Source organism: Argopecten irradians, chromosome 13 (assembly GCF_041381155.1).
Source record: "Argopecten irradians isolate NY chromosome 13, Ai_NY, whole genome shotgun sequence".
Lineage (NCBI taxonomy): Eukaryota > Metazoa > Mollusca > Bivalvia > Pectinida > Pectinidae > Argopecten > Argopecten irradians.
The window spans coordinates 23,395,419-23,421,571 of record NC_091146.1 but is presented as its reverse complement, the minus strand read 5'-3'; the positions used below and the strand labels follow the sequence as shown (position 1 = coordinate 23,421,571).

Genomic DNA, 26,153 nt, shown 5'->3' with positions numbered 1-26,153 from the left:
GATTATATGATTAACTAATAATCTTTCTGAGTGATTGATTGCTAATTGATTGCTAATTTTTTCTGAGCGATATGATCTTCTTCATTACTAATTTTTCTGAGCGATTATGATACTCTTTTTTTTAAGCATGGTTATAAAGTGCTCATACCAATTCTCGACACTACCATTTATGAGATTAGATTAACTATCTTCTATCTGGAAAGTTAATTACAAACAAAAACTCCACCTGTTCATAAGAGTTATCTTCCTCTCATGACCACCGTATATATATACCAATACAGAACACGGACAATAAGGTACTGTTTGACCCACAGGTTTATTTATTAAGTTTACAAGTCGTGTGTACATTACAGCACTTCTTGTCATGTTACCGTAACTTGTTTGTACATATACTATATACACATCTACATGTTTGTACAATTGTGTCCTCGGTCGCACTCGCTCTCACACATACACTAGTACTCAATGGTTATCCGCTTTACAGAGAACCGCTTAAAAACCAAGACAAATGGAGCCATATAGCTTTTCTCGGATTGATCAACTAATTGACCCCTGAAGAAACATTGGAACTCTCCTGATTCAAAGGCAGGAACAGTTCATTATGAATTTTCAGGGCTGAATCAGTAAACATTCAATTCACTTTCCTACATGTATTTTGCTTCAAACTTTTGTTGGGTGAGGTATGTCTCATTTCATTCATTTAATTTTTTCTACAAAAAGATATATAAACAAATAAATTGAAATACAAATGACTCCATTTCTCTTTACGACTGTATAAAGATTAAGATAAGTAAATGAGACAATATATAATCTGTCAACAAAGATCGGGAAAGATTTGGGAGAACATTATTTTACTGCAATTCAATTCACTTTTTTTTAATATAAATTATTTAAAAATTTCAGAACAAAATTTGTTCAATTTATGCATAAAATTGGCATTTTATGACAATTATGCAGAAATGGAATTGCAGTTGATTTGAATGCTTGCAAATATTTCCCATTTCAACGACACAAAAACGAAATTGTCATCTTGATAAACTTGTAAATCTTCAACAAGGACAAAGTATAAAAATAGTCTCTACACAGAACAGGCGTGTGTAATACAGATCTAACAGGGCCCCATACTGTCTGTGTTCCTGAGAAGGGGAGACAACCTAACAGACTAGATAACGGGTCCCGTCACTTTGGTTAAACGCATGAATCATGGTGATTAACATTTATTGCATTTTCAAATGATTCTGTTCAATAAATGGACAGAATGACGGATGTAAATTTCAGATGCCTTCTTCACATTTCTGCATTATTTCATGTATATTCTGCACCAGAAGGCAGTTGATCCCCTTCTACATCGATACACCATCGTTAGATAATTGATACATGCACATTAACCAAGTGAAAAGAAATAAAGACAAAAACTTTTATCATGATTCTGTAGCAAAATCATAGTAACAATAATCTTGTAGACCTAGAATACTGGAGATATTCTAGCTTGTCACGATCAAAAACAGCAGAATTGATTCTTGATTCTTGCAAGAGCTTTCTATCACTTGTATCTTTCTTCAACACATGTTGGAAAGTACAAAACAAGAATATCACATGAAACAAAATATAGCACAAGTCGTCACCGGTCCCTCCCACCATAGGGACAGTCTCTTGGTGTGTTTGTCTATTGTAGGTCGGGGGTGGCTGACTTCAGTCGTCCTCCTCCCGAAAAGACGGCACCAATATTACACACTCCACTACAACCCTGAAGAGGTCTCGGAAACAGGGCGATCTCAAACACAGGATAATGATGATGTTGAGAATGAAATGGGAAATAAATAATGTTTGATGATTGATCAACACAGGAAAACTACCCTTCCTCTCGATCAGGTGGTTTTTCTTGATACGTCACGCGATATTGGTTGTACTCATAGTACGGAGCAGTGTCTTCTACACAAACTTTGTTACAAACTGTCTCATTGGCTCTCATATCATCACCCCTTCCCATCATCCAATCATCACACTCCTTCTCCATATCCACGGTAACATTCTGTGCCCGCCATTTGTCAACCCAGCTCGAGAATTTGTCATGCAGCTTTAGTGACACTCGCTTATGAGACTGTAAAAGAAATAAGTAGTTATTAGCTTCAATATCAATAATCCACAGGTTTGATCATTCTTTGTATATCTGAAACAATAACTGTTGCCACAGTGGACGACTAATAAACCCACTGCACAAATTTAGTAATAACTTCAATAATTGGGGACATTGCAAAACCATATATAGTTTTCTCTCCTTCCTTTCTTGTCAGGGTTCTGTGTAAGAAATTTTATCAACATCTGTCAAGTAGTTTAGGAGGAGTTAGCCAGACAAAGTTGTGTCGACAGACATATGGACAACCTGATTCCCCACCTAACTTTGTTGCAGGGGTATAATTATGATAATCATCAACATTTTGCTAACTACCAAAATGATACCAAAATGTTCTTAAAATTTTATCTTAAGGGCATTAAGCTATATGATTCCCTATAGAGGACAATAACGGTTAAAACATAAAACCTGTCTATAATGGGACATATTAAAAGGTCATTTGTAGACAGGTAACCTTTATACAGGAGTAGATAGTTGGGGCTAGGAGTCTGTCCACGATTAGTTGTATACTTTAATTAAGCATTAAACTATCTTCCTATGGCTTCTATGGTCTATATAGATGACAGAGCTTTGCAGACAATCTTCATATGCGCGCTAGCGCATTATGAAATGATTGTCTGCAAAGATCTGGCATCTATATAGACCATAGATGCCATAGGAAGATAGTTTGATGCTTTTATTTACATTATCTACTCATTTCAGGGTTTCTGCAATCTGCATTAACATTAATTTATCTAAGTTCGACCAGGAAAACTGTTTATCAACGACGATTTAACCCACAAGATGAAACAGTCATTTTGACGGTGATCAGTTGACGTCACCACGTCAACATTAGTGAAGTCATAATGGTCACGTTTTTGGTGTTAGTTATACCGTCATATACTTCACTTTGCCTTGGTTAGTTTATATAGTAGAAGTGACAAGTAAATGTAAGTATGTAGTGGTGAAGGCAAATTACAAAAGTCTGTAAGACAATAAATGGCAACAAAAGACATTGAGGTACGGATGTACAATATACTGGAAATACATGTTCCAAATTTCATGGCAGGAGCATTAAATATGTTGTTTGTGAGTGAGAGTCACAAAATATCACTACTATAAACCGAAACCTCACCTCTTTAGCCTTCTTCAGCGCAGTGCGTTTGTAGAGGTAGTATTCGCTGTTGACGACGTACACTATTTTGAAGGAATTGACATTAAATTTACACTCTGTGTTGTCAAGTATGTCCATATCATCATTGGTTTCCTGTTTAGGAGATTCACCGGGATTAGACGTTTCCTCCAGCTCTGCATCATTCTTCTGTTTCTGGTTACGCTGATGTAATCGCCATTTCCGTACATTTCTACAATAAAGTTTAAAATTTATTCAGACAAACGCCACTTCCGTACAATTTCTACAATAAAGGGTTTTTTTAACTTACTTGTGAACTTTTCAAGTCGCTGAATATGTACATATTTTCATTATGAACCATATTTTAGCCCATTTTGTACCAGACATTTTCCAATCAAATATCATTGAATCAATTGCATTTCCTGTATATGGTAAGTATAGCAATTACTACGAATGTTGATCATAGCACTGTTCAAAATCAATTTTGTCATAAGTACAGTACTATGTTTTGAATGGGCATACATAGTGTACTTCTTTTTGTTTGAATACCTGAATCTTACAGCAAAACAATTTCACCTGAATTTTCTAAACTAAACTTAATTTTATAACACCTAACCTGTAACACCCTGTAAGTGTTCTGTGTGACATTTGACAGTACTAACCTTGGTAAGAAGACAGCTTTTCTCTGTAACTCCTCCTTGAGGTCCTCAGATACAGTATCGTCATTAGCGACGTATTTTTCCACGTACTCGGACCATCGTTCTACTTCTACAGGATCATCTGACTGTTCGTGTTCTGTATCTAGGAGCTCCAGGGTAAGGCGACAGTCCTTCTTGTACTGTAATAGATCAATAACAATTTTTATGAGGCTTTTGTCTTCCTCTTCTCTTTTTATTTTAAATTCTTTATTTACAACTAAAACATACTCTGTGATTCCCCTCCCTGCAATATTTTTCAAAATTCTTTTTAATGTGCTTTTAGGGCCATAATTGGCCCCTTCCCCTGCAGAAATTTAGCGATATTTTCCCAAATAAAGAAAACCCTCTGCTAAGTATATATGCATTTAAAAAAAGTATTTTCCCAAATTAAAAGGTACAAGACCCCTGAAATGATCATATACAAAAACCACTGAATAATTGACTATCGGAGGACAAAGATCCAGCTTTTGGGTGGTTTTTACTTGTGATCATGCCTGCACCATGAAGTAGAAATTTTTCAAAAATAAATTGAATATAAGCAAACATTTCTTACAATCATGAGTTTGAAACAGTTTTCATCAGCCAGAATATGGTCTGCTCTTTTCTGGTAGGCAGCCTCCTGGTTAGCACGTTGATGTACAGTCGCCACACGGCCACCTGTCGCCTTGTTCTTCTTCTCCTCCTCAAACATATCTGTCACCTTACAGCACACATCGTCCGTCACTATGTGTTGCATCTATAGGTAAAAGGTCAACATTGTAAGTCAGATGGTCAAAGGTTAGAGGTTAAACCGAGGTTACAGTCTGGATAATTGTTTAGCTATTGGTCATAACTGGATTACACTTGTCGATAATGATGTTTCCTATTTACACTTGTGATAACATAACTGATTTGGTTTCCTTAGACAGAGTAAGCCACTTTCAGAATAGACACCCAAGTGAAAACTTAACTAAATACAATCAATTCATAACTTTTCATAACTCACCAGAGGTTCAACATAATGCAAATTAATGTTTATATAATTTGATATCAAAAGTAGGAAAAACCTGCATTAACGACCAGTTTAATGACAGCACTTTTTGAAGCACCAATTTCATAATTTTGTATTTTAAAAGATTTGTTTGCTTTTTTGTTTTTCCCTAGAAAGGTCATTTGTCAGTACATAAATACAATCTACGGAAGACTAACCTGTCGGACTAAGTTCTGGACAAGTTTATCCATGGTAAATGCTATATAGGCGTGGATGCCGTACATCTCACGGAGTTGGTCCTCGTATTGGTTAGGCTCCATGTTTCCGTCAAGAAGACTTTTGATCATCTCCAGAAAGTATGGGTAGTATTCTTCTGGCTCTACTTCACCTTATAACAAATAAATCAATCTTAATATAAATTTGGGTATTGTTTTGACCTCCACACCGCTTGTACAAGCAATACAATAGATGCCTGTCCAAACAAAGTTATCAAAATTATCAGGAAAATTGTTTGTTTTGGGCTTATTAAGGGAGATAAACTTTAAGCAAATCTTATTGCAAATTCCTTGTAATTTCATCCCTTTACCAGAACCTATTCTGTTGTGCATTTCAGAGCAATTAAAGGGACCCATTCCCAATTGAAAAATGGCCATATTTCAATTTCATATGCAGATATTAAATAATTACACATGATAAAAGAATAATTATGTATATGCAAATGATTTACTTTCAAAACAATTAAATCGAAGCAAGCTTAGAAGGCTCCCAACTTAAGTATTTTGGACTTAAGAAATATGTCCCAGGCTCCGTTTTACAAGCAAGGGAATAAATTCTGCCTTACTGAACATGGCATTCTTTTGTATCTACCTTATTAGCTCGCCTATTCGAAGAATAGGGGGAGCTAATGTTGTCACCCCGGCGTCGGCGTCCCATTTCACGTTAAAGTTTTTGAGCAAGTTTCTGTTTCGTTAATTGTTTAAGCTTAATAGGCGAGCTTTGCTGTTCTCCAACAGCTCTTGTTAGTCTAAGGAAAAGGCTTTAATTTTCTCAAATCTTGATGTAACTGTGTAACCACCAAGAGATAGTTTAGCCGGTCATCATCTACTTACTTGGAGCCTTCAGACGAAGGGCGATCGCTGTGGACTCTTTCCTCTCCTGTCGACACATGGCCTCTTCGGCTGCGATTTTCATTGATAAACTGTAAATCTTGTAGAGGCGTTCACACAGAATTTCATGCAGCCGAAAAAACAGGTACCAGTTGTTGTTGATAAAGTACAATGAGTATACATCATCCTACAACGGAAAATCATTAATTTCAGTAAAAAAAAAAAATTAACCAATCAAAATTTTTGTGACTTGGACTGTAAACAAAACCCAAAACAAAATTAAATTTTAGTGTCTTGAAATTATAATTCATCCAATTCTCAATAGTTTGTTGATAACAAATTTGTGACCATAGCAAGATTTAAGTAAGTTTTAAACACAACATGATGACTTTTTAGGATAAATAACAGTCTTGATCCTAGACTTACATGGTTATCAGTGAAAACAAATAACCTTAACTCCATTTTATCAAGAAAAAAAGTGGAATTACAGTCAATAGCTACCTCAATTAAAACAAGGAATGAAAATTACCAAAGCACATGTTTATTTAGATAATGAATCTCGAATAAACAAAATCTCAGTTAACTTACATCCTCTAAATCGTGATCACTGTCGCTGAGAGCGCCGTTGAGGACTGGTGATCCTGGTGCTTCCTCTTCCATCTTTACCTCCTCGTCCTTGACCGCTGACGGCTCTACCGAGGGTTCTGAGGGCGCTGAAGGGGCTACAGGGGTTGGGGAGGGCACCTTTTCTTCCTTCACAGCTTCTTTCTCTGCATCGTCTACATCCATGTCTACAAGTGTGGCAGAATTAATTAAGATTGAATTCTCACTTTGTTGTCAAGGTGTCAAGTAATGTAGTACCTTTTTTCAATAGGCACATTCTCCTTTACCAGAATTTTTTGAAAGTGAAGTGTTTTCCTGATATTATAGAAGTTTTTGGCCATCAAAACATTCAATCTCATTCTAGTTCAAGTCAACTTTTTTTCTGATATCACAGAAGTTTGATTTAATTTGCCATTTGATCAAAACACGATTAAAATTTATGTTTACAATGTAATACCAAATGAAATGAAATGTCCATGTGTGCCGCAAGTTATAAAATTCAAGCAATTTCATCATTAGCCCACACAATGTAGAACAATACATGGAGATCATGCTCACCATCATCTTTATCCATCTCGTCGTCACTGAGTTCAGCGCGCGGCGTGAAGAACAAATCGGGGATGAAGTGTTTTAGTAAGACTTTTATTTTCTGTTTGTCGTCTTTGTGTATTGCTGAAATGGAAAACCCAAACTTTATCAGATATCACCAAAACCCAAACTACATCAGATATTACCAAAACCCAAACTTCATCAGATATCACCAAAACCCAAACTTTATCAGATATCACCAAAATAAACATTCAATAGGGAGATTGGGAGTGATATCTTCCATAATTCAGAAGGGAAATCCTACAAACACTATACAATTATGGCCCTCTGTGGAGGGATACATCTAGAATTGTCTCAATGGAGAGTTATTTTCTCGAGGGCGAAGTGTCATGCATGGAAGAAGAAAGCGGTAATGAAAACCTGGTCATTTGACTTATAACTAAATATGCATAAGCGTTTTACATTTTATTGTGACATAATGAAATTTAATGGAGGGAAAATTTGTGATAAATCTACAAACTGCATTAACGCATATTTCCGTGGAGATATTTTCAGGATATTGTTGGACATTGGAATGATTGCGAAAATTTGATCAGCATAAATATTAAGAAATAATTGATGGTTGAAACATATATATATGCACTTAAAGCTAGATCGCCAAAAATTAAAACAGCTACAATTAAATTGTTTCGTGTTTCAGAGTTGGACAAGTCACAAAACTTCTGACCCACAAAAATAACTAACTATATGGCATACAATCTCAAGAGATTAGAAATGCCAATTTTCAATTGCAGTAAGGAAGTAGAAAGTTCTATGTAAATAGCTTTGTATCCCTGACATTGGTTTTTATGTGTAGCAGCATACCTGTCTGACGTTTCATGTGATGAATGATGAGGGATGCTGCGTCCTCTACGGTTGACTTGTCCTTGTAACTGAAGGACAGATGAGGAGTACCTTGTTCTGGACCGTTCTCTTGGAACTGTTCCTGACGCTGTAACACAGAGACAGAGGAGGGATTACAGCAAATGACTTAATCACTAGGCAGAGTAGGGAGACAGGAGGGGGATACAGAAAATGACACAGGAGACAGGAAATATTTACACAGAAAGCATTAAGTAATCAGTGGAGCCATATAATATATACATACAGGTGATTGCTACAGGACACCTATCAGTAAGTCAATATCCCCAAATAATTTATAAAACTGCTATCTTTGTATTTGATCACTGAGCATAAAAACTAGAGATCAGTTTCCACTGTATGACCAAGCATTCAATAATCATTATTTCACAAAACTTCAAACATTTTATTAAGTTTTCAAATCAATTTTTTCAATAATCAAGATATAAAGACCACTTACCTCGTCATAGATGGTCTCTATTTCATTAAGTAGGGCCTTCGACCTGATGGACTTGATGTCATTTTGTTTAAAATTAATGCCTTGATGATCAAGAGATTTAAGGTAATATTTTTCGTTCTGTTCTCGCCACACTTTGTTAAAATTTCGCTGCGCTTCCCGCCATTCTTCTTCTTTGGCTTTTAACCTGTTGCAATAAAAGTAATCATAATTTATCAAAATGTCATTTGTAAAATCAGCAAACACAACTAGCCAATTCCTTGAATTTAACAAGTTTGCAGATAAAATGATTAACATAGGAATGTATTTTGTGTATTTAAAGTGTAAAGGCAATAACCAAACACTGGAGATTTTCAGCAATACATTATTGTCTAATAGTACAGCACTTTATCATTAGAATATCTTTATACTTTACTTAGTGACGAGGTTCAACTCATACTTACCGCCGTAAAACTAGGGGAACGGCAACAACAGGGTTTTTCTTGAGACCATCTATAATATCTGGAGCCTTGTCACCATATATCCTGTCGAACACAACGTTTCATAATTACAAACTCATCTTGACACCATTTTCATCTCTTGTCCAACACAACGTTTCACAATTTTCATCTCTATCAACTTTATGTGGTATCGTTCAACACTATAAACATATATATTTTAGCGTTTTTCTAATAATACCACACATTGTCATGTTGATGTACCTAATAGATATTGAATCCTCTAAACCAACTTTTCTTCAAGCGAGATTTCATTTTATAAATTTTGCGATCCAAGAAATTCACCAAAGTTTATCTGTGCATATTACTAACTTTATCCAAAAAAATAGTTTTATTTACATTTATAGGAATTTCCATCAAATTTTTCAATCCGAAAATTTTAACCTTTTATGAACTTGTTTTGGAAATGAAAATCGCGAAATTTAGAAGTTGTTAAAGGAAGTTTAATTTACAGCAGTCTTACCGTTGTATAGATTTACGATGGAGAACCTCTGATGACCCTCCTAACGAGTTGTCCAGACGGAATTTAGCTGCCTCCTCTGACGACATTCGAGACATTTTCTTCTGGACCGCCTCGAGGATCCGTATCGTATTGAGATTGGACTCCACTACAATATCCAACTGAAATGACAAACAATTTTATCTTAATTTTATTTTTGGAAAACTCAAGCTATAGGTTTTATAGAAGTTAAACCAAACTTTTATTACTTTATTTCTCTCTCTCCAATAGATGCAGCCTTTAGTATTCAAATTTACAACTTTAGTTTGTTTTAATATACTAAACAATTCAGGGATGATGACATGTTTAATCATTTTAAGGTGAAGCATAGTTGATTTAAACAATTTAGGATAAATCCAAAATCAATGAAAAAGCATTCCACTAATTCAAGCTGTTTTAGCAGCAAATTCATCAATACTTGTATACTTATGTTCCGAGTTCTTTTGATAAAATTTGGTATAACTACTGTTTAAATAATTGCCTTACCTCAAATCTCTCATCCTCACATCTGTAGATGTGCTCCTCGTACTGGGTTTTCCGCGACGTCACAAAAGTTGAGTCCTCAGACCACGACGGAAAGGAAACCCATGTGTCATTTAATACCTACAAAGATAAAATGTTTTATTCTATTTTATTGTTTGATTTTATCTCTCACCATGTAAAAAATAAAGTACAAGTTAGCCATGCAGAACAAGACAAGAGAGATCTGATTACAAGTTCTGTATAGATGTTGCTATTATAGTAACAATTGCGATTGTCGTATTCATCATTCCAATATTCAAAGATGTATTTTGTTCTAAAATTTGATGTTCAACTTACCTCACGACACAGAGCCGTGCGACCTGTACACTTGGGTTGGAGATAGGACTTTGGTAGGGCTCGGTAGCTCGCACCATATCGCTTACATGTGGCATAGTCTACAAAATGTTAAGACATTACATTAAACATTTAGAATCATATCATTCAAATATCACATAAATACTACACACAGCATGTGCTAAGTCTAACCCTAAAGTTCAAGTAAATTACACATTATTTTACCAAAGATGACTGATCAAGCCAATATAAATACATTTTGGGCAATTTTGCCAAGAAAATCTCTACAACCTTTCTATCAAAATTACACTGCACTTTCAGCTTTTTTACTATCCAAATATTTTGATTAATATACCTATTTCCATTGCAAGGTCCCCAGATATTCTCTTCTCTGCTGTGGCCCCTGAGGGAACAGCCTCTATTGTACCTCCAGATTCCTTGTAACCAAGGAAATCCTTGAACCATTTATAAAGCTCGGGAAATTTTCTGTCAGAGAGCAATAAAATTTGTATTTACATAGCATATGTTTACTTTTAATTTCATTTATTTTTCAGTCATGACTAACACTATTGGAGCCAAACCTAAAATATGGTTTTATTAAGGATTATTCTCAGAAGTTTTTGCACCAAATCCTAAGCATAATAAACAAGTGAATTTTTTTAATCTTAAAGCTTAGCCCTAAATGATCCAAAACAGCAAATTCACAGACAATATTACCACACAGACATTGCTGTAGGATATCACTCAATTCAGCAATTACTAACTTGTATGATGAATATTTTCAGTTCATTTCATAGTTTCACCAATAAACCCTCCATATCCATGTAATATGGTTTAAGAGATTAATTAAGAACACACTATATTACTATTAATTCATGGAGAATGAAAAATTGACATTAAAAGCCTGTCAGCTTACTGCGAGTAAGAAACTTACATTAAGAAAGTTTGCACTAGTTGAACAAGTTCGGAGCGAGAAATCACTTCCTGATTAAAGAGCACTAAACACCGCAGGAAATTTTCGTACACCTCCTGGTGCCGCAAGGCTCTGCGAACCTGGAACAAACAATTCATGGTAATTTTATTTACATCTGATAACACTAGCAAATATCTAGCATTTAAAATTTAATAATACTTTTGGGGTGTGTAAATCAACTTATAATGGCAAGTTTGAATTGTTTTCTCATTTTTACTCACAAATTGGACAATATTTCCGCTCAACAGAGCAACTGGTATTTTATTTCACAAATTGTTAAATTCTTTCCTCTCTTTGCCTTTCTTCTTCCCCATCCCTTCACATATTAAAACATTTTTTTTTTTAAAATCTAACATACCTTGTCAAAGAAAGCAAATTCATTAAGAGTTCCATATCTGCCGGCCTCTGCTAGAGATATATCCTTCAGTGTACCTGTCTTGGCCTTCTGTAAACAGAGAAATATAACAATGTATGAATGTGGGCTTCTAAACATACAGTAAAACGTGTTTACAACAACAAATTCATGATTATAACGAAGTGAACTTCGTCCCCCGTCATGGTTCTTAAAGATGTTTACAATATGTGTATAATGAACTATGCTTATAACAAAGCAAATTTCTTAGTCTCTTTGTTACACAGTGCTGTAGTGTATTACGGACTGGGTATTTGAAAAGCTACGATTATACAATAGGTATTGGCAATACACTGAAACAATACATGATCATGATACAGTGAAGTTTTCTACTTTAATCCCCTAACACTGACCTTAGCAGGTGGTTGCTGACCACTTGATGGTCGGCGGTGAGAACTGTTCGACTTATTCTGGTTTTTGTTCCCCATGCCTGGCTTCTTCACTGTAGAGGAGTGGTCATTCCTTACACCCAGGGCTGAGTCACCTTGTAGCATGTTCAGCTGTAAGTCAAATGTTACCATGTAACAACACAGTTATCAGTGATAACTAACAAATGATCAAGGATAAAAGTTTTTTATGTTGTGGTAAAGAATTGAAATCCAAATAGACAAGGATAAAGCTTGGTAACAATACACAATAATTTTCTTCTATTTCTGTAGAATTGTTATGAAATGAAACCAGAGTGCCACCTTAACAACACTATCTATTGATGAAATAATTACGAAATGAAATCCTGAGGAACAATATAGTGCGGAAAAAGCATACAATTATATATTGATGGAATAATTGAGAAATGAAAGCAGATAGGATGACCTTTTGATAAGTTTACAGCACTGACAACATTTTATTCTTTCAAGAATGAACCCCAGAGAGGCAACTTCAATTTAAACAACTATACAGTTGTGACAACATTTTTCATTTTCAAGAATGAACCCCAGAGAGACAACTTCAATTTAAACAACTATACAGTTGTGACAACATTTTTCTTTGAAGAAATGAAGTCCTGAGAAAAAAAAACCACTCTTCAGACAAACACAACCTAAACAACACTTATCTATTGATTTGATCTATTGATGGAAATGATTGAGGAGTAGAATTGATTAACTTAATGATAAGGACGACCAGCTTAAAAGTACATTCATTGAAGAAGGATTAAGTAATGAAATCAGAGTGACAACAGAGTTCAGGCATGTAGTTCTTTGATGGAATGATTAATAGATAGAATCCAGAAACTACACAACCCCGATACACCAGTGTTAGTTTTCAGCAAAATTAGGTATGAATGATGAAAGAACGACACCTACATAACTTACATAGCCAGGGTAAGACGAGCCGTTAGCGTCTGGCAGGAACTGGCCAAATTCCGCCAGTAAATCCTCTTGGTTTTGGAAAAGCTTGGCAACTTGTGAATATACTTCTGCTTCAGTCAGAGGCTTGTATCCAGTAGGTACTAGTCCCTTAAAAATTTAAAGAAATCTTCTTGATCACAATTTCTTGTAATGCCCCAAGAGAGCTTTTTAGCAGACTCTTTTAGTGGACTTTTTATTACATTGTAACCAACTATCTGTACTAAATAAATTACATCTACAGCAAATTCATAAGTTTGGACTCATTTCCAGTATCAATCCATCTGTAACCATTTCAAATGTTTGATCCCAGGCGACATAATCCTTATAAGAAAATACACTCATAAGCAGAAGGTTGGGACTGGCAACAGTTGTATGGCTAACTAGAATATTGCCCTATTGATACACGGGCGATTGTCCTGTTAATAGGACGTAAATTTAAACTGTAGGGTCCTTTAAGGACAGCCTTCTGTGTATGAAGTGTGTGAAGTGCATGCATATTTTGGGAGACTACAGTGTTTGCTTTGTTTTTGTTTTAGTGAAACTTTTGCCCTGTTTATTAGCTATCTCTATGCAGCATGCCACCACAGACATATATCAAGCACAACACACCCTGTCACATACTGATAACAGCAAACTAGTTGGCTACAAAATCAACATTATTTGCCTCTTTGTTAAACTTAACAGTTTGCTTATTCTGAATCAGCTAGGATTTCTTTCTATTAATAAATTGATGGAAATTTACAACAGAAGACAAAACACACCTCTTTAAGATTTCTTTGTTCCTTTTGGTAAGTGTGTAATATCTCCAGGAAAGCTTTGTAAATCTCTGGCTGTCCTTGGAATCGATTCTGAAAATTGAAATTAGAATGAATTCATAAAACTCACTTTTAAATATTCTCTTGCTCAAAAATTCTACTCAAATGATTGCAAAGTGGATTTATTCCATCTATATTTTATATGTGACATACACCAGGTCTACCCTACTTATTTCTGTATCGTGCTTCAATGAAATTTTTTTCAAAAATTCTGAAAATAGTGATACAACAAGTTTACCATAATTTATTTACCTTATGTATAACATTAAGATTTCAAATTTTCAAAATTGCAAACAATGATTTTACACCAGTCAAGATTTGTATGAAGACTGACTAGTTAAGGGGACACAACTCCCTGAGGATGAACTACATTTTTAAGAATAAGTTTGATTTCAGTTCATCAGATAGACCTCGTTGAGGTATTTACACTTCTACACACAGAGTCAAGATGCTTTGAATAGTTGATAATGTAGCTTATATGAAGGGGCAGCCTATTTCAATCTTATTGATGTAGTTGTATAGCAATGTAGTAAGTTTGTTAGGATTAAAAAATTTTTCCACAATATTTGTAATCTATGGATGCTTTGAAAGGAAAACTAGTTCTGGCAATCACATTTTTGTATGACGTGTATATTAATAAAATATATTTACTCTTCTATACCGTGACTTTTTAGGTACATTTGGGGCCAAATAAAGGCCCCTTTTCTCAAGAGAAATTTTGCTGTACAGTACTTTCCAAACTTTATATAAATATTTTCCAAAATAAACAAACTCTCTAAAATATGTTTCAAGAAAGATGTAAACAAACTCTTTTCTGCAAATTCAAAATGTACAATCCCCTGAAATCATCGAGTGATAGTTGATTATGTGGCATATACAAAGGGCAGACTTACCTTAATCTTGTTGACATAGTTGATGGCGTGGTTGAACTCGACCGGCTGCCCTGCCTGTTGCTGCTGCTGTGGTGGAGGTTGGGGTGGGGGCTGACTGATCTGGGCGGGTGGAGGAGGGGCAGTGGGAGGGTCCTGACTTCGATGAGGAGACTGATGATAGGAGTGATGTGAGGAGGATGAGGAGCTGTGTGTTGGTGTACTTGGCATGTGGGCTGGAGGAGGTGGCTTCTGTAATCAATCATATACCTACTGTTAGTTTTTTTCCATAGAGAAAATCTCAGTATTAATATCTTGATTTTTTTTTTATTAAAATATTTTTATTTTTGCTTATTAATAAATTACTGGAAGAATCAGAAAGAAACAATGAAAAATAGTTTGTTTCAAACTTTCAAACATAAATCACTTCAGAACAAATTATTCATTGTCAAAGAATGTTTTTTCCCCAGCTGTAAACGTAGTTAAGGCTGTTCCAGAAAAACATATATGGTAGGGGGCGGAAGGCACTTTGAAATTGGGAGACCCACAGATAGAAGTGATTTTCAATTTTGTTGACCCCTCCACATATCTCCTTTTTTGTGAACGAGACTATGGCATAGAAGCGATTTAATTTTTTTGTTTTGTTCCAACATCTTTTTTTATTTACATATTTTAATTTCTAGCATCACTGAAGAGTCCTTGGACAAAATTGCGCTGTTTATGGTGCAGTGAACTATTGTTTGATCTGCTGCATCTATAACTAAATTTGTACAAAGGTACAATCTTCCTAGAACTAGTGGAAAATCTGTTAAAGATACCGAAGTGTTGCACAAGGGTAATGCAAGAGTATACGTAGACATCTGGACATTCACACTTAGCTTGTGAAATGCCACTTTTTCCTCGACTTAATACCAGTGAATCTAAATAAAGATCTATTGATGACAAATGTATTTTACCAAAACTGTTTCTCTGTACCATTGCCAAGTTTGATTGAATATAATATGTTTTAAATAAATTATTTTTGTAGTCAGGATGACTGACAGAAACATTATAAAACACAAATTTTGCATTTTATTTCAAGAGGTTACAAATGCTTCAGATCGACCCACCCACAGAAGTGATTTTATTGAAACGTCACCCTGGCACAGAATTGATTTTATTTTGAACCCACCATGGCACATACTATTTTTTAAAGTGCCTTCCCTGGGTGCCATATATGTTTTGCTGGAACAGCCCTTATGGAAACAAAACAAGTAAAGAAAATAACTTCGATATAACACTTATTGCTTAAAATGGAAAATGTAAATTACTTCGCTTGGAATATATATAATAGGGTTTGGTGTTAGATGGTTATTGGATTAGACGAGTGTAGTTTTTTCCTTCAAATTAAAAAAAAAAAAATTTCAATCTACATTCGTCTAATCAATTCTCTAAAACACTAATTTGTTGTTCTACTGACTGGGATCTGTGGCATGATCGGAGCCGAAGTCGGGATAAGCACTGTGGCTTGGCCAGGCTGGTGGACGCTGATCTCGTTAGCCTGAACTTCAATCTTGTAGCCCGGGGGAAGGAATGTGTTAAAGCCCACAATAAGGTCGGGATGGCCCTTGAACAGGTTAGATACACGGTTGATGACACCTGGAGTGTCAATCCTGAAATATTGGATTGAAAAGATTAGTATTGAGTGGTACACTGTACACTAAAGATTCCCCCCCCCCAAATGATTGACTAATTTAATAGAAGTTTATATAAGACTAGTGCATTAATTAAAGATTAAAGAGACGGACACTGCTCACATTTCAACATTGAAGTAAGTTCTGTAGAATAACATGGGACTGTAAATATCATATTTGGATACAATTTATGGACTTCATATGGATTTAATGACATCACAGAGATTTTTTTTAGTGTATAGGCCCTGAGTATGAGAGTTGTACGAGATACGGTACAACTTATCCGGTAGGACACACTTTTCTCTTTGCCTGTACTACTGACCTTACCAATATACAGATAGCCCAGTCATGTACAGGCGTGACTTTTGTTTTTATATTATCTTGAGAAAAAGTTCATTTCAATGCCAAATATGATTTCGAGGACAGTCAAATTTGAAAACTCCAAGTACTGGCTATACCGAAACCTTTACAGAATTTTAAGATCAGCTGATATGAAATCATCTTTTAATGACATTAAGTTGCAAAATCAAATCGCTGTAAAGCAGTTTCCTTATTTGAGTGGTACACTGTACACTAAAGAATTTGTTTAACCCAAATGATTGACTTATTCAATAGAAGTTTATAGGAGACTAGTGCATTAATTAAAGATTAAAGAGACGGACACTGCTCACATTTCAACATTGAAGTAAGTTCTGTAGAATAACATGGGACTGTAAATATCATATTTGGATACAATTTATGGACTTCATATAGATTTAATGACATCACAGAGTTTTTTTCTAGTGTATAGGCCCTGAGTATGAGAGTTGTACGAGATACGGTACAACTTATCCGGTAGGACACACTTTTCTCTTTGCCTGTACTACTGACCTTACCAATATACAGATAGGCCAGTCATGTACAGGCGTGACTTTTGGTTTTATATTATCTTGAGAAAAAATTCATTTCAATGCCAAATATGATTTCGAGGACAGTCAAATTTGGAAACTCCAAGCACTGGCTATACCGAAACCTTTACAGAATTTTAAGATCAGCTGATATGAAATCATCTTTTAACGACACTAAGTTGCAAAATCAAATCGCGGTGAAAAGCAATTTCCTTATTTGACCTAAAAAGCGTCTCTCCCACTCTTCAGGCTTCAATTTCAATTGCCCGAGCATAAATAAAGACAAAAACTATCAAAACTAAATAGGTTTGCAATAATTTTGTTTCATTTAAAGCACCTTTTCATCTTTATTTTTTTTTTAGTTTTCCAAACATCTTGGGCATTTATTGTGTCAAATACAGTAGGCATGAAACTGTGGAATTAAGTCGATATGAAATTAAGTTACTTTACAGTAAATAAAATACCAATCTAAAACTCAAATAGAAGTTGGCTGTATATCTTTTTGACTGGTAAGCTAACAAAGTTTGGTCCAATTTCCAATTGATATAGAACAGTGCATTTTCCATCCATTCCAAAAGACATACATTGTATTCTAACACCTTGCGTTCTATCCACAGCCTCAGTTATCGGGATAATGATGTCAATTTGATCTAGTTTGCATAAAATGTATAGGCCCGGAGTATGGGAGTTGTACAAGATACGGTACAACTTATCCGGTAAGACATACTTTTCTCTTTGCCTGTACTACTGACCTTACCAATATACAGATTGCCCAATCATGTACAGGCAGAAACCAATTGTTCACTGTCTTATCCGAAGGAACATGCATAAAACACAGAAGTTGAAATATTTGAATATTTTGAGAAAAGCCATCTAACAGAGATGCTTTGCATCTCACTTCCACTTTCCAAAATTGGCATCAAGCATGTTAGTTATGACAACAACCAACATCCACAGGGCTTACGTTTGCGACTTGAACTCCTTCATGATGTCCAGGAAATCGTTGTAGACCTGGGGCTGGTTACCGAACTGGAGTTTGACCTGATCTAGGTAAGACAAAGCATCCTCTACTTTGAGACGCTGAAACTGCTGCTGTTGCTGCTGCCCCTGACTCACAGCCGCCTGATGACAACCAACATCAGAAATCTTAATAGAAAGGGTTTTATGTAAAGTCAGTACTTTGCCAGCATTTTCATTTGGCAATTTGAGATATTCTTAAAAAAAGAAAGAATTTTTTGCTCATTTCTATAAAAGCTTTGATGGTCAATGGACTGCTAATGTCACTTTGAACTAATACAGAGTTCTTTGTGGATAAAGAAAATGTCTTGCCCCATTAGTCTTATTATTTCAATAACATAAGATAAGACAAGGCATTTGTTTAAGTTTGATTATGGAATTAATCATTATACAATGCCATTCTTATGGGGGTTTTTTTCTTAGAAAATAAAGCCATGAAAATTCATGAAAACCTAGACTTGAGGACATAAACTTTGGTGAGTCATGATGAGGTACCAGATTTTTCTTGTTCTTAAAATCTTGATATTGATATTCTATCTAGAATTTAAAAGTTAAATTTTAATTCATCTATCTGATACTTTGTTAAATCTCTACAGATCTGAGGTGGATGTTGTGTTTTCCTAGGAAGCTTTGTCATTTAAAAAGTTTTCCCCAACGTCAGCCAGAAAGAAAATTTTCTGAACTCTGGAAAACAGAATTTAACAGGAGAGAGTGATAGATAGAATAAGTCGCTGGTGTTGGATTCCACAGAAAAAGTGATGAGATCCAACAACAGTAACAAAGTACAGACAACACTTACCAGGTCAAGTTTCATATCAGATGCAATGGTGGCATGATGTCTGTCAGCCTACGGGGGAAAAGCCATTCAAAATCAGGATATAAATTCAAAATAAAAACATTTTCCATCACATTTTAGGCCTTTCCATCCTGAATTGGGGAAAACTTGGAAACATGTAAAGTATTGTAAACTGACTATTCCAAAGTTTGTCATTATCATACAGAAGTTTGTTATATTTGCAGTGTTAGATCTGACAACTGTCTAGATTTTTTTTAAAAGCTTTGCATACAAGGATTATGAAAATGATTGCCAATAACCAAAGCATCATTTAGTAATTATTGTAAAACACTTGGACCAAAGTGCATCAACATGGAAAAAAAAAGAAGAAAATTTTAACTGTAGCATCTCTTGCATAAACTTACCTGTGAAATTTCATTAAAATCATATATAGTTATATACCATCTATATCTTCACCAAAATAGGAAGAATCTTATATTAATTTTTTTTTATAATTGCCATTTTTTTGGAGAGGAAATAAAATTTGGTGTCTGGCCTCAATGAAGTCCAGCACTAAGGAGCTTTCTGACAAATCCTGCAATTTTACCTGTGACGGAGCCTGATGGACCTGTGCTGCAGGGTGAGCCGCTTGCGGTGCTGGTGGCTGAACACTGTGGTGAGCAGCGTGGTGCATCGGGGAGGAATGCGGCAGTGCATTCTGGTTCACACTAAAACAGACAAACATTACCTTTATTTAATTTGATTCCTGTGTTCTTATTTATCATATTGTTTCAACAGTCTTGTTGTTTCCTTATCAATTTCAACCAAAGTTCATTGACAAATATTTGCAATTAAATGTCAACCTTTTCACATTTTTTTTTTTTCATTTCACATTTTTTTTTTCAATGTCTTTTTTTCCCCCACCTATTGACTACAAGGTTCATACAGAAATCAAGATATGAAATTCAAGGCTTTTCAAGGCTTTTGATGATAAAATTCAAGGCATTTATAGCCATATTATAAGCATAAGAATTTCATATTGACAAGGAAATAAAAATGTTTCTTTCATTCTTTTCACATTAATCCTTTATATTGATGATATCTAATGAATTTTCAGACATTTTAAAGTAAACAAATTACCTGAGAAATTTCAATCTAACCATCACATCATTGTCAAATAAAAACTAGAAAGCCATACTCTTAGTCTTTCGTTATAACTTTAATTTGCTAGAACAAGATTGACATTACAGATGCTTCAATTCCTCTACTTTCCCATACATCGCTATATCTAACTCATAACCATCCCTCCTCAGCCTATCTTAACATCTGTAAGAAGGTCCCAATCTTTTGAAGATTGTACCGTCTCAAAATACCGATATTTAACTATGATTTTACCATCTCAAACTGTCGATCTTTAACCTATAAATTTCCTTGAACAATATCTAAAGAAAACCATTAAACTAATCCAATTCACTGTCAGAATTTAATATATCAAAATGCAGTCATCATTATTGTCCTCACCTGCCAGACTCCCCGCCATGTTCTTGTAGCCGGCAAGTGATGCTAACTGATCCAGCTCAGTTAACCCCTCATAAATAACAAACCCACAGAAGACCCTGATTCTTCTCTAATTAAATAGTGATAAAACCAGATGTGTTCCGAGTATCATATTATCGATAACAGGTGGTACATTCTAGAGACTCCACAACGTCATTTTAATTTTCTTGTCAATATGCCGTGATAAGCTTGGTACATGTAAGGGTTAAGATTTTTTTAACGATTTTTCTGCAATTAATCACCAAAATTAGAAGGTGTCTGTGATAGATTAAGTAAATTCAAGGCCTATAATTATGTTTTCAAGGCTATACGACCATTTTTCAAGGCATTTCAAGGCCATATATCAATTTCAAGGCCTTTCAAGGCAGACACTCAAAATTCCAGGCCTTTTCAAGCCTGTGCGAACTCTGGAATAAGTCCAGCCTTCACACAATTTTCAGTCAATTGATCAACATTCTTGGAAATTTTGGCCAAATAATCAAATATAGAAGACCAAATTTAGTCTCGGGGGTTTCATTATCTTTTATATTATCTGTATGCTATCTAATGTAATTAAGCTTAAATCAGACAGTACCACAGCTAGGTTAAACTGGCAAAATAATATTGAAACCTCTGCAATCTACTAGATGCTCTCCTCTTCGTCAAAACAAAAGATTTACAAACAGTGCTCACAGTCACATTATACTACACACATATTCAAATATCTCTAGCCGAGAATGATGAGGTATACTCACGGGAAGTTGCCCATTGGGTACTGTAGTGTTGTCGGCATGTTGTCTGTTCCAGTCGTACCAGCTGGACCATTCCCGCCCACATCGCCAAATCTCTGGGCGGACGGGGCCAACACTCGTGGGTACTGGGGTTCACTAGGATTCACTCGGCGAGGCTGTCAAAACAAAACCATATCAATTTAAATACATTATAGGAATTTTATTATCAAAATCTAATTACCAGAGAGCTTATAAAATTGTAACAAAAGAGGATGCTTATTAGGAAAGTTGTGGACGAAAAAACTCTAAAAAAGGACAGCCATATTTCAATATTTAATAATGGTGAATAGAATAGAACTATCTGTCACTTTGTCTGGATATTGAAGAGGACATCCTTTATACACTTCTTAAATCCTTAATATTATATGATATAAGAAAGCACTGTTCATTATTTTGCCTCCCCTGCCATTTTCATTGGCGAAATTTCATCTGACAAGAAACTTGAAATTGATGCATGAAATTGTTTGGTTTATTACATTAACATGCAGTGTCGTAGCTGCCCTCCCATGCGTGCAATGAGTTGCAATGTCTGAATGTCAATGTTTTGGGAGGCTGCAGTATATTCATGCTTGAGATTGAAGATAGGGAAAAATTGATCAATTTTGTTTCCATGCAGAACCAATATTCAGTACACATTATTATATCTTTTAAGACACTTATAATTACCTGCTCGTCCAAGCGGCGCTGCATCATGGCCACTCTGAACGGTCAGCTATATTGTGTTTACCACCAAAAACAGGTGGCTTATTGTGAGATGGTAAGCTCTTACTCAGTATTCTGGGATCCACTTCCTGAAAAGACATCATCACCATTGCCAATTTTAAAACTGCAAACTAATAACTAATCATTGTGTATATTACAGGTATCACTTATCCAATTAGAGGAGGAAATAAGAGATGTTTATGACATCAAGTGGTTACTTTACTAAACAACGCACCATTGCACCTGACTAATATATTTGCTCGAAGTCAAAAAGATAAGAAGCTGCAGTCACTTTAAACAACACCTTTTAACTAATCTATTTATTATCAAGCAATTCTTATTTTCTCAAATTTGGATTTTATTCGTCAATAATTATTCATGAGACAAAATTTTCCTTGTTGTCATGTAATCACTATGCGAGTAATACTATACTACATGTATAGATATTGAACATTTCAAGCATCAAGTCATAATGATAATATTTCCCTGATAACATAACAGATGAAAAGGACATCTGCACACTAATTTCATCTGTGATGACGTTTGCAACAAATATGTTATGACCAAATTCCTTAATTTGTTCAACACATCAACTTTGCAAATGATGACGTCAATTTTCATTTCTATCTGCATGGGTGGGCACCTCCTAAATGTGGCAACAAAATTAGAAAATGCTTCATTTAAGGGTTTCCAGATCAAAATGACATCATTATAGTATGATTAACTGTTGAGTGGCCACCGCCCCCCTTTTCCCCCCATCAATTGTGACATCCATAATTCACGATATTAGTGATGTAACAATCATCGGAAGGTGGGACTACTCAACGGTAAATTGTTCATTACTCATGTTTGTATCTATCTTGAAATCCTCATAGTAAATACTTCTGTGCAAGTTCTGTTCAGAATTAACCGATTCTTTCAATAGTACTGTAGTTTACATACGTTCATGTCACCATCATGAATGTGCAAACAAAGGTTAAAACTTATCTCTTGATACAGTCTTCAAAATAGTTAGTACAGCATCACTTGACTACATAAATTGATTACTCTTTCAGATTGCTGTAAATTATGGCAAAACATTGTTACAATAACAATCATTATATCAGTGACAACTAGCAGAAATTATTCCCCACATAATCATGGTCCTTCTCCTTTTAAAACTCGTATCAAGTAGCAAAAATATTTCAAACGTCCAATAGCTGTAATGCTATGACATGACTCACAGTTTACCGTAAACAAGCTCTTCATAGAGAACCTGTTTCACCTACACAACTTTTCAAAATGGAATCGTCTTAAGCTTGATACACAAAAATGTCTACCTTCCCGCTAATACAGAAATTCGAGTATTTTGAAACTTGGATGCCATCTAAACATAGAATAATTGGTATATTATGTTGCCCCGATATATTATACGTACTATTGCATAAATTTTATGAAGTTCGAACGAGTAAATTAAGCACCAGAGCGATTTTTCTTCGAACCAACTCGACATGAGGGTCAAAACACTGCAAGGTGTAAAACAGTGCATTTCAATTCGTCTTTAGAGGCATTACCATGGCATAGACGAACCTAGATCAAAGGCAATTTCTACCATTGCATTTCAAGATTGTGTCGCCAACAAAAATGGAAAAAAATATGAATAAATCAATGCAGAACGACTAGAAATATCTAGCTACCGTAAACCGCAAGCAGACAGCTGAGTGGACGAGTCCATTATTTCAACCCAAAAATGTTCGATAGTTTTTATCAATTTTCACAGAATCTATCGCATGAATTTTCATAGAAACCTTGCATAGATTGACCAGAACATCATTTGATTTCGTGTACGCAAAGAGGAAGAATGTGATATTACAGTTTCACTTGTACAGAGAAAAATATTACTGCTAAAATAGGACAACTTCGGGCCAAGGTTGATAGATTGGTATCGGGATTTTCCCTCCACTTGAAAACAAATAATATGGTATTTGGACTTTCTTCTATATAAATTATAGGTTCATCATGAAAAATACTGATAAAATATCACCAAAATCAACACTTACCTGCAAAGAGCAAACAGATGATCTTGATTTTCATAGATTTAGATTGGGATTCTCTGTTCGGAACTCCATTCAGCAAACACCAACACAATATTCTGGAACTCCCGTACGTCATTCTATTGACCAATGAAAACGCGCGTTACATTTCAAAACCGCTGCGGGAAAACATGTAAACACGCTATGCTTCCGGGTCAACCAAGAGGTCAGCACTTGCGCTTTGTCCAAATAGGTGTTAGTTGTAAGCCTTAAAATGTATGTTTTTCGCATAAATTATCGGTGTTTTCTGACGCGATTTGATTTTTATATCTAAAATACACCAACAAGCGAAATTTCATCGGTATTTTTCCCAATTTCGCTGAGTAGAATATCTTGACAAATCGGCTTATCTTGCTCAGGGTGTGACGTCAAATAGGCTACAGTAAACATAACAGAAACTTGCCTAGCCTTGGTCGATTATGTTAATATACTACTCGTGGTATATCTACTGTTTCGAGTAAGAAATCATTTAGAGTTGTCTATTTTTCTATTTTTATTTTTATTGAATTATGATATTTTATCTAAAAAAAAAAAGAATAAAAAAAAAAAAAATCAGGCAGATTACTTTTATCAAGGATTTATAAGTGAGAAGTATGCATCATTGTCTCTTTACACTAATAAACACCGCGCGAGACGTCTATGAACCGGGAATAAAAACCGTTTTTCTCAACAAATGCTTGTATTAGTGAGTTAAACAAAACAACAATTTAAAGTTAATTAAATTTCACAACGTTTAGTACTTGCTATAAGGACGGAAGATTTAGAAGAAATGTCTTAAATTTTTGTTAAAAAAATACGACAGCTCATAAAATGACAGCACGCTTCATAAAGTAAGACGGTAACCCTTGCACCCGCAAGCTACATCAAAGGCTGCGCCGGCAGATATCAAAGGAAAATCAGTCGTCGCCCAACCTGACGGTCAGTGCACAAACACAAAAGCTCCTGTGCCGTACTTAACCAAAACACAGTGTGACTTTTACGTCCTTGTTTTTTTAAACCAAAATTTTTAATGATTCACAAAAATTATTTGTAGTGAAAAACTGTAGGGTTATGTGTATACGTATTCCCAGCACGCAGCCCTTGGTAGATGCCTTCTAAGGTAGCGTCAGGCATCCGCCACAACACCCGAGTTTTAATAAAGTAGAGTTGGTCGTCGAGTAAAGCACAATTCAATGCCGTCATAAAGTTTCACTTGTTTTCAGCAACAATAGCATTTACAGTATACAGTTGCAGTTCACAGGATAACCACCCGGCTCTCCCTAGCATAGAAACATGCACTTACGGTAAACAATAATCCAAACCTGCAAACACCTGAATTCTGTCATTCAAACCTGCAAACACCTGAACTCTTTCATTCAAACCAGCTAATACCTGAACTCATCGAGCTTCATTTTTGTGCCCTTTAATACCAAACATGCAGGAGCCCTGCAGGAGATCCCCTCACCTTTGCAGGAGCGGTGGACTCTGGTTACCAAAATTGACAATAACTTTTTTAAACACTAGAACATAACACTTGGCCACAAGTAAATGTTGACAGTGTGCAATATAGAATATGTTAACACTGGCAGATATTCCAGACTGATGTAAGCCATTTGGGGGAGGCAATAAAACGAAAGAAAACCGGCAGACGATTAGTGACATGGCCGTAGATAATTTCATTACTTTACAGATTAAGAGCCCAGTGTGTCCCCCATCTAATTGTAACCAAATGTCAACAGATAGATACGCTATAGAAAAACACTAAATAATGATGTATAGACAAGTACTACAGAATAAAGAAAAATACCATAAATAATATAAAAAAATATAGAACAGATATTTTGATAATTAATCAAGCTTCAACAAATTTCCAAATATGAGCTGGGCTGGGTGGTAGACAAATTGTTTCTTTATACTAAACTCGGTTTAAATCCATCAATAAATAAATAAAATCAGGTAATTA

General features: G+C 35.2%; 1 protein-coding gene across 5 annotated transcripts; it reads right to left on the bottom strand.

The window, feature by feature from the left end:
- Positions 1 to 297: 297 nt before the first annotated feature.
- Positions 298 to 24,310, bottom strand: LOC138306629 (paired amphipathic helix protein Sin3a-like). Of its 5 annotated transcripts, none has more exons than XM_069247068.1 (28): positions 24,179 to 24,310; positions 22,104 to 22,228; positions 21,402 to 21,553; positions 19,718 to 19,838; positions 19,135 to 19,182; positions 18,283 to 18,464; positions 16,218 to 16,410; positions 14,783 to 15,010; positions 13,836 to 13,922; positions 13,030 to 13,182; positions 12,079 to 12,225; positions 11,672 to 11,758; positions 11,275 to 11,393; positions 10,696 to 10,826; positions 10,344 to 10,441; positions 10,011 to 10,127; positions 9,489 to 9,646; positions 8,972 to 9,052; positions 8,532 to 8,715; positions 8,036 to 8,162; positions 7,181 to 7,294; positions 6,608 to 6,810; positions 6,023 to 6,206; positions 5,132 to 5,301; positions 4,497 to 4,679; positions 3,908 to 4,083; positions 3,249 to 3,477; positions 298 to 2,101 (listed from the first exon to the last, which is right to left on the bottom strand). In XM_069247068.1, exons 2-28 carry the CDS (start codon positions 22,128 to 22,130, stop codon positions 1,853 to 1,855), a joined length of 3,948 nt encoding a protein of 1,315 aa, XP_069103169.1. In that variant the 5' UTR covers positions 22,131 to 22,228; positions 24,179 to 24,310; the 3' UTR covers positions 298 to 1,852. The 5 variants fall into 5 exon arrangements, with proteins under 5 accessions (XP_069103169.1, XP_069103170.1, XP_069103171.1 ...); XM_069247069.1 differs by having other exon boundaries at positions 13,039 to 13,182; XM_069247070.1 differs by having other exon boundaries at positions 18,283 to 18,440.
- Between the last annotated feature and the right edge of the window lie 1,843 nt (positions 24,311 to 26,153).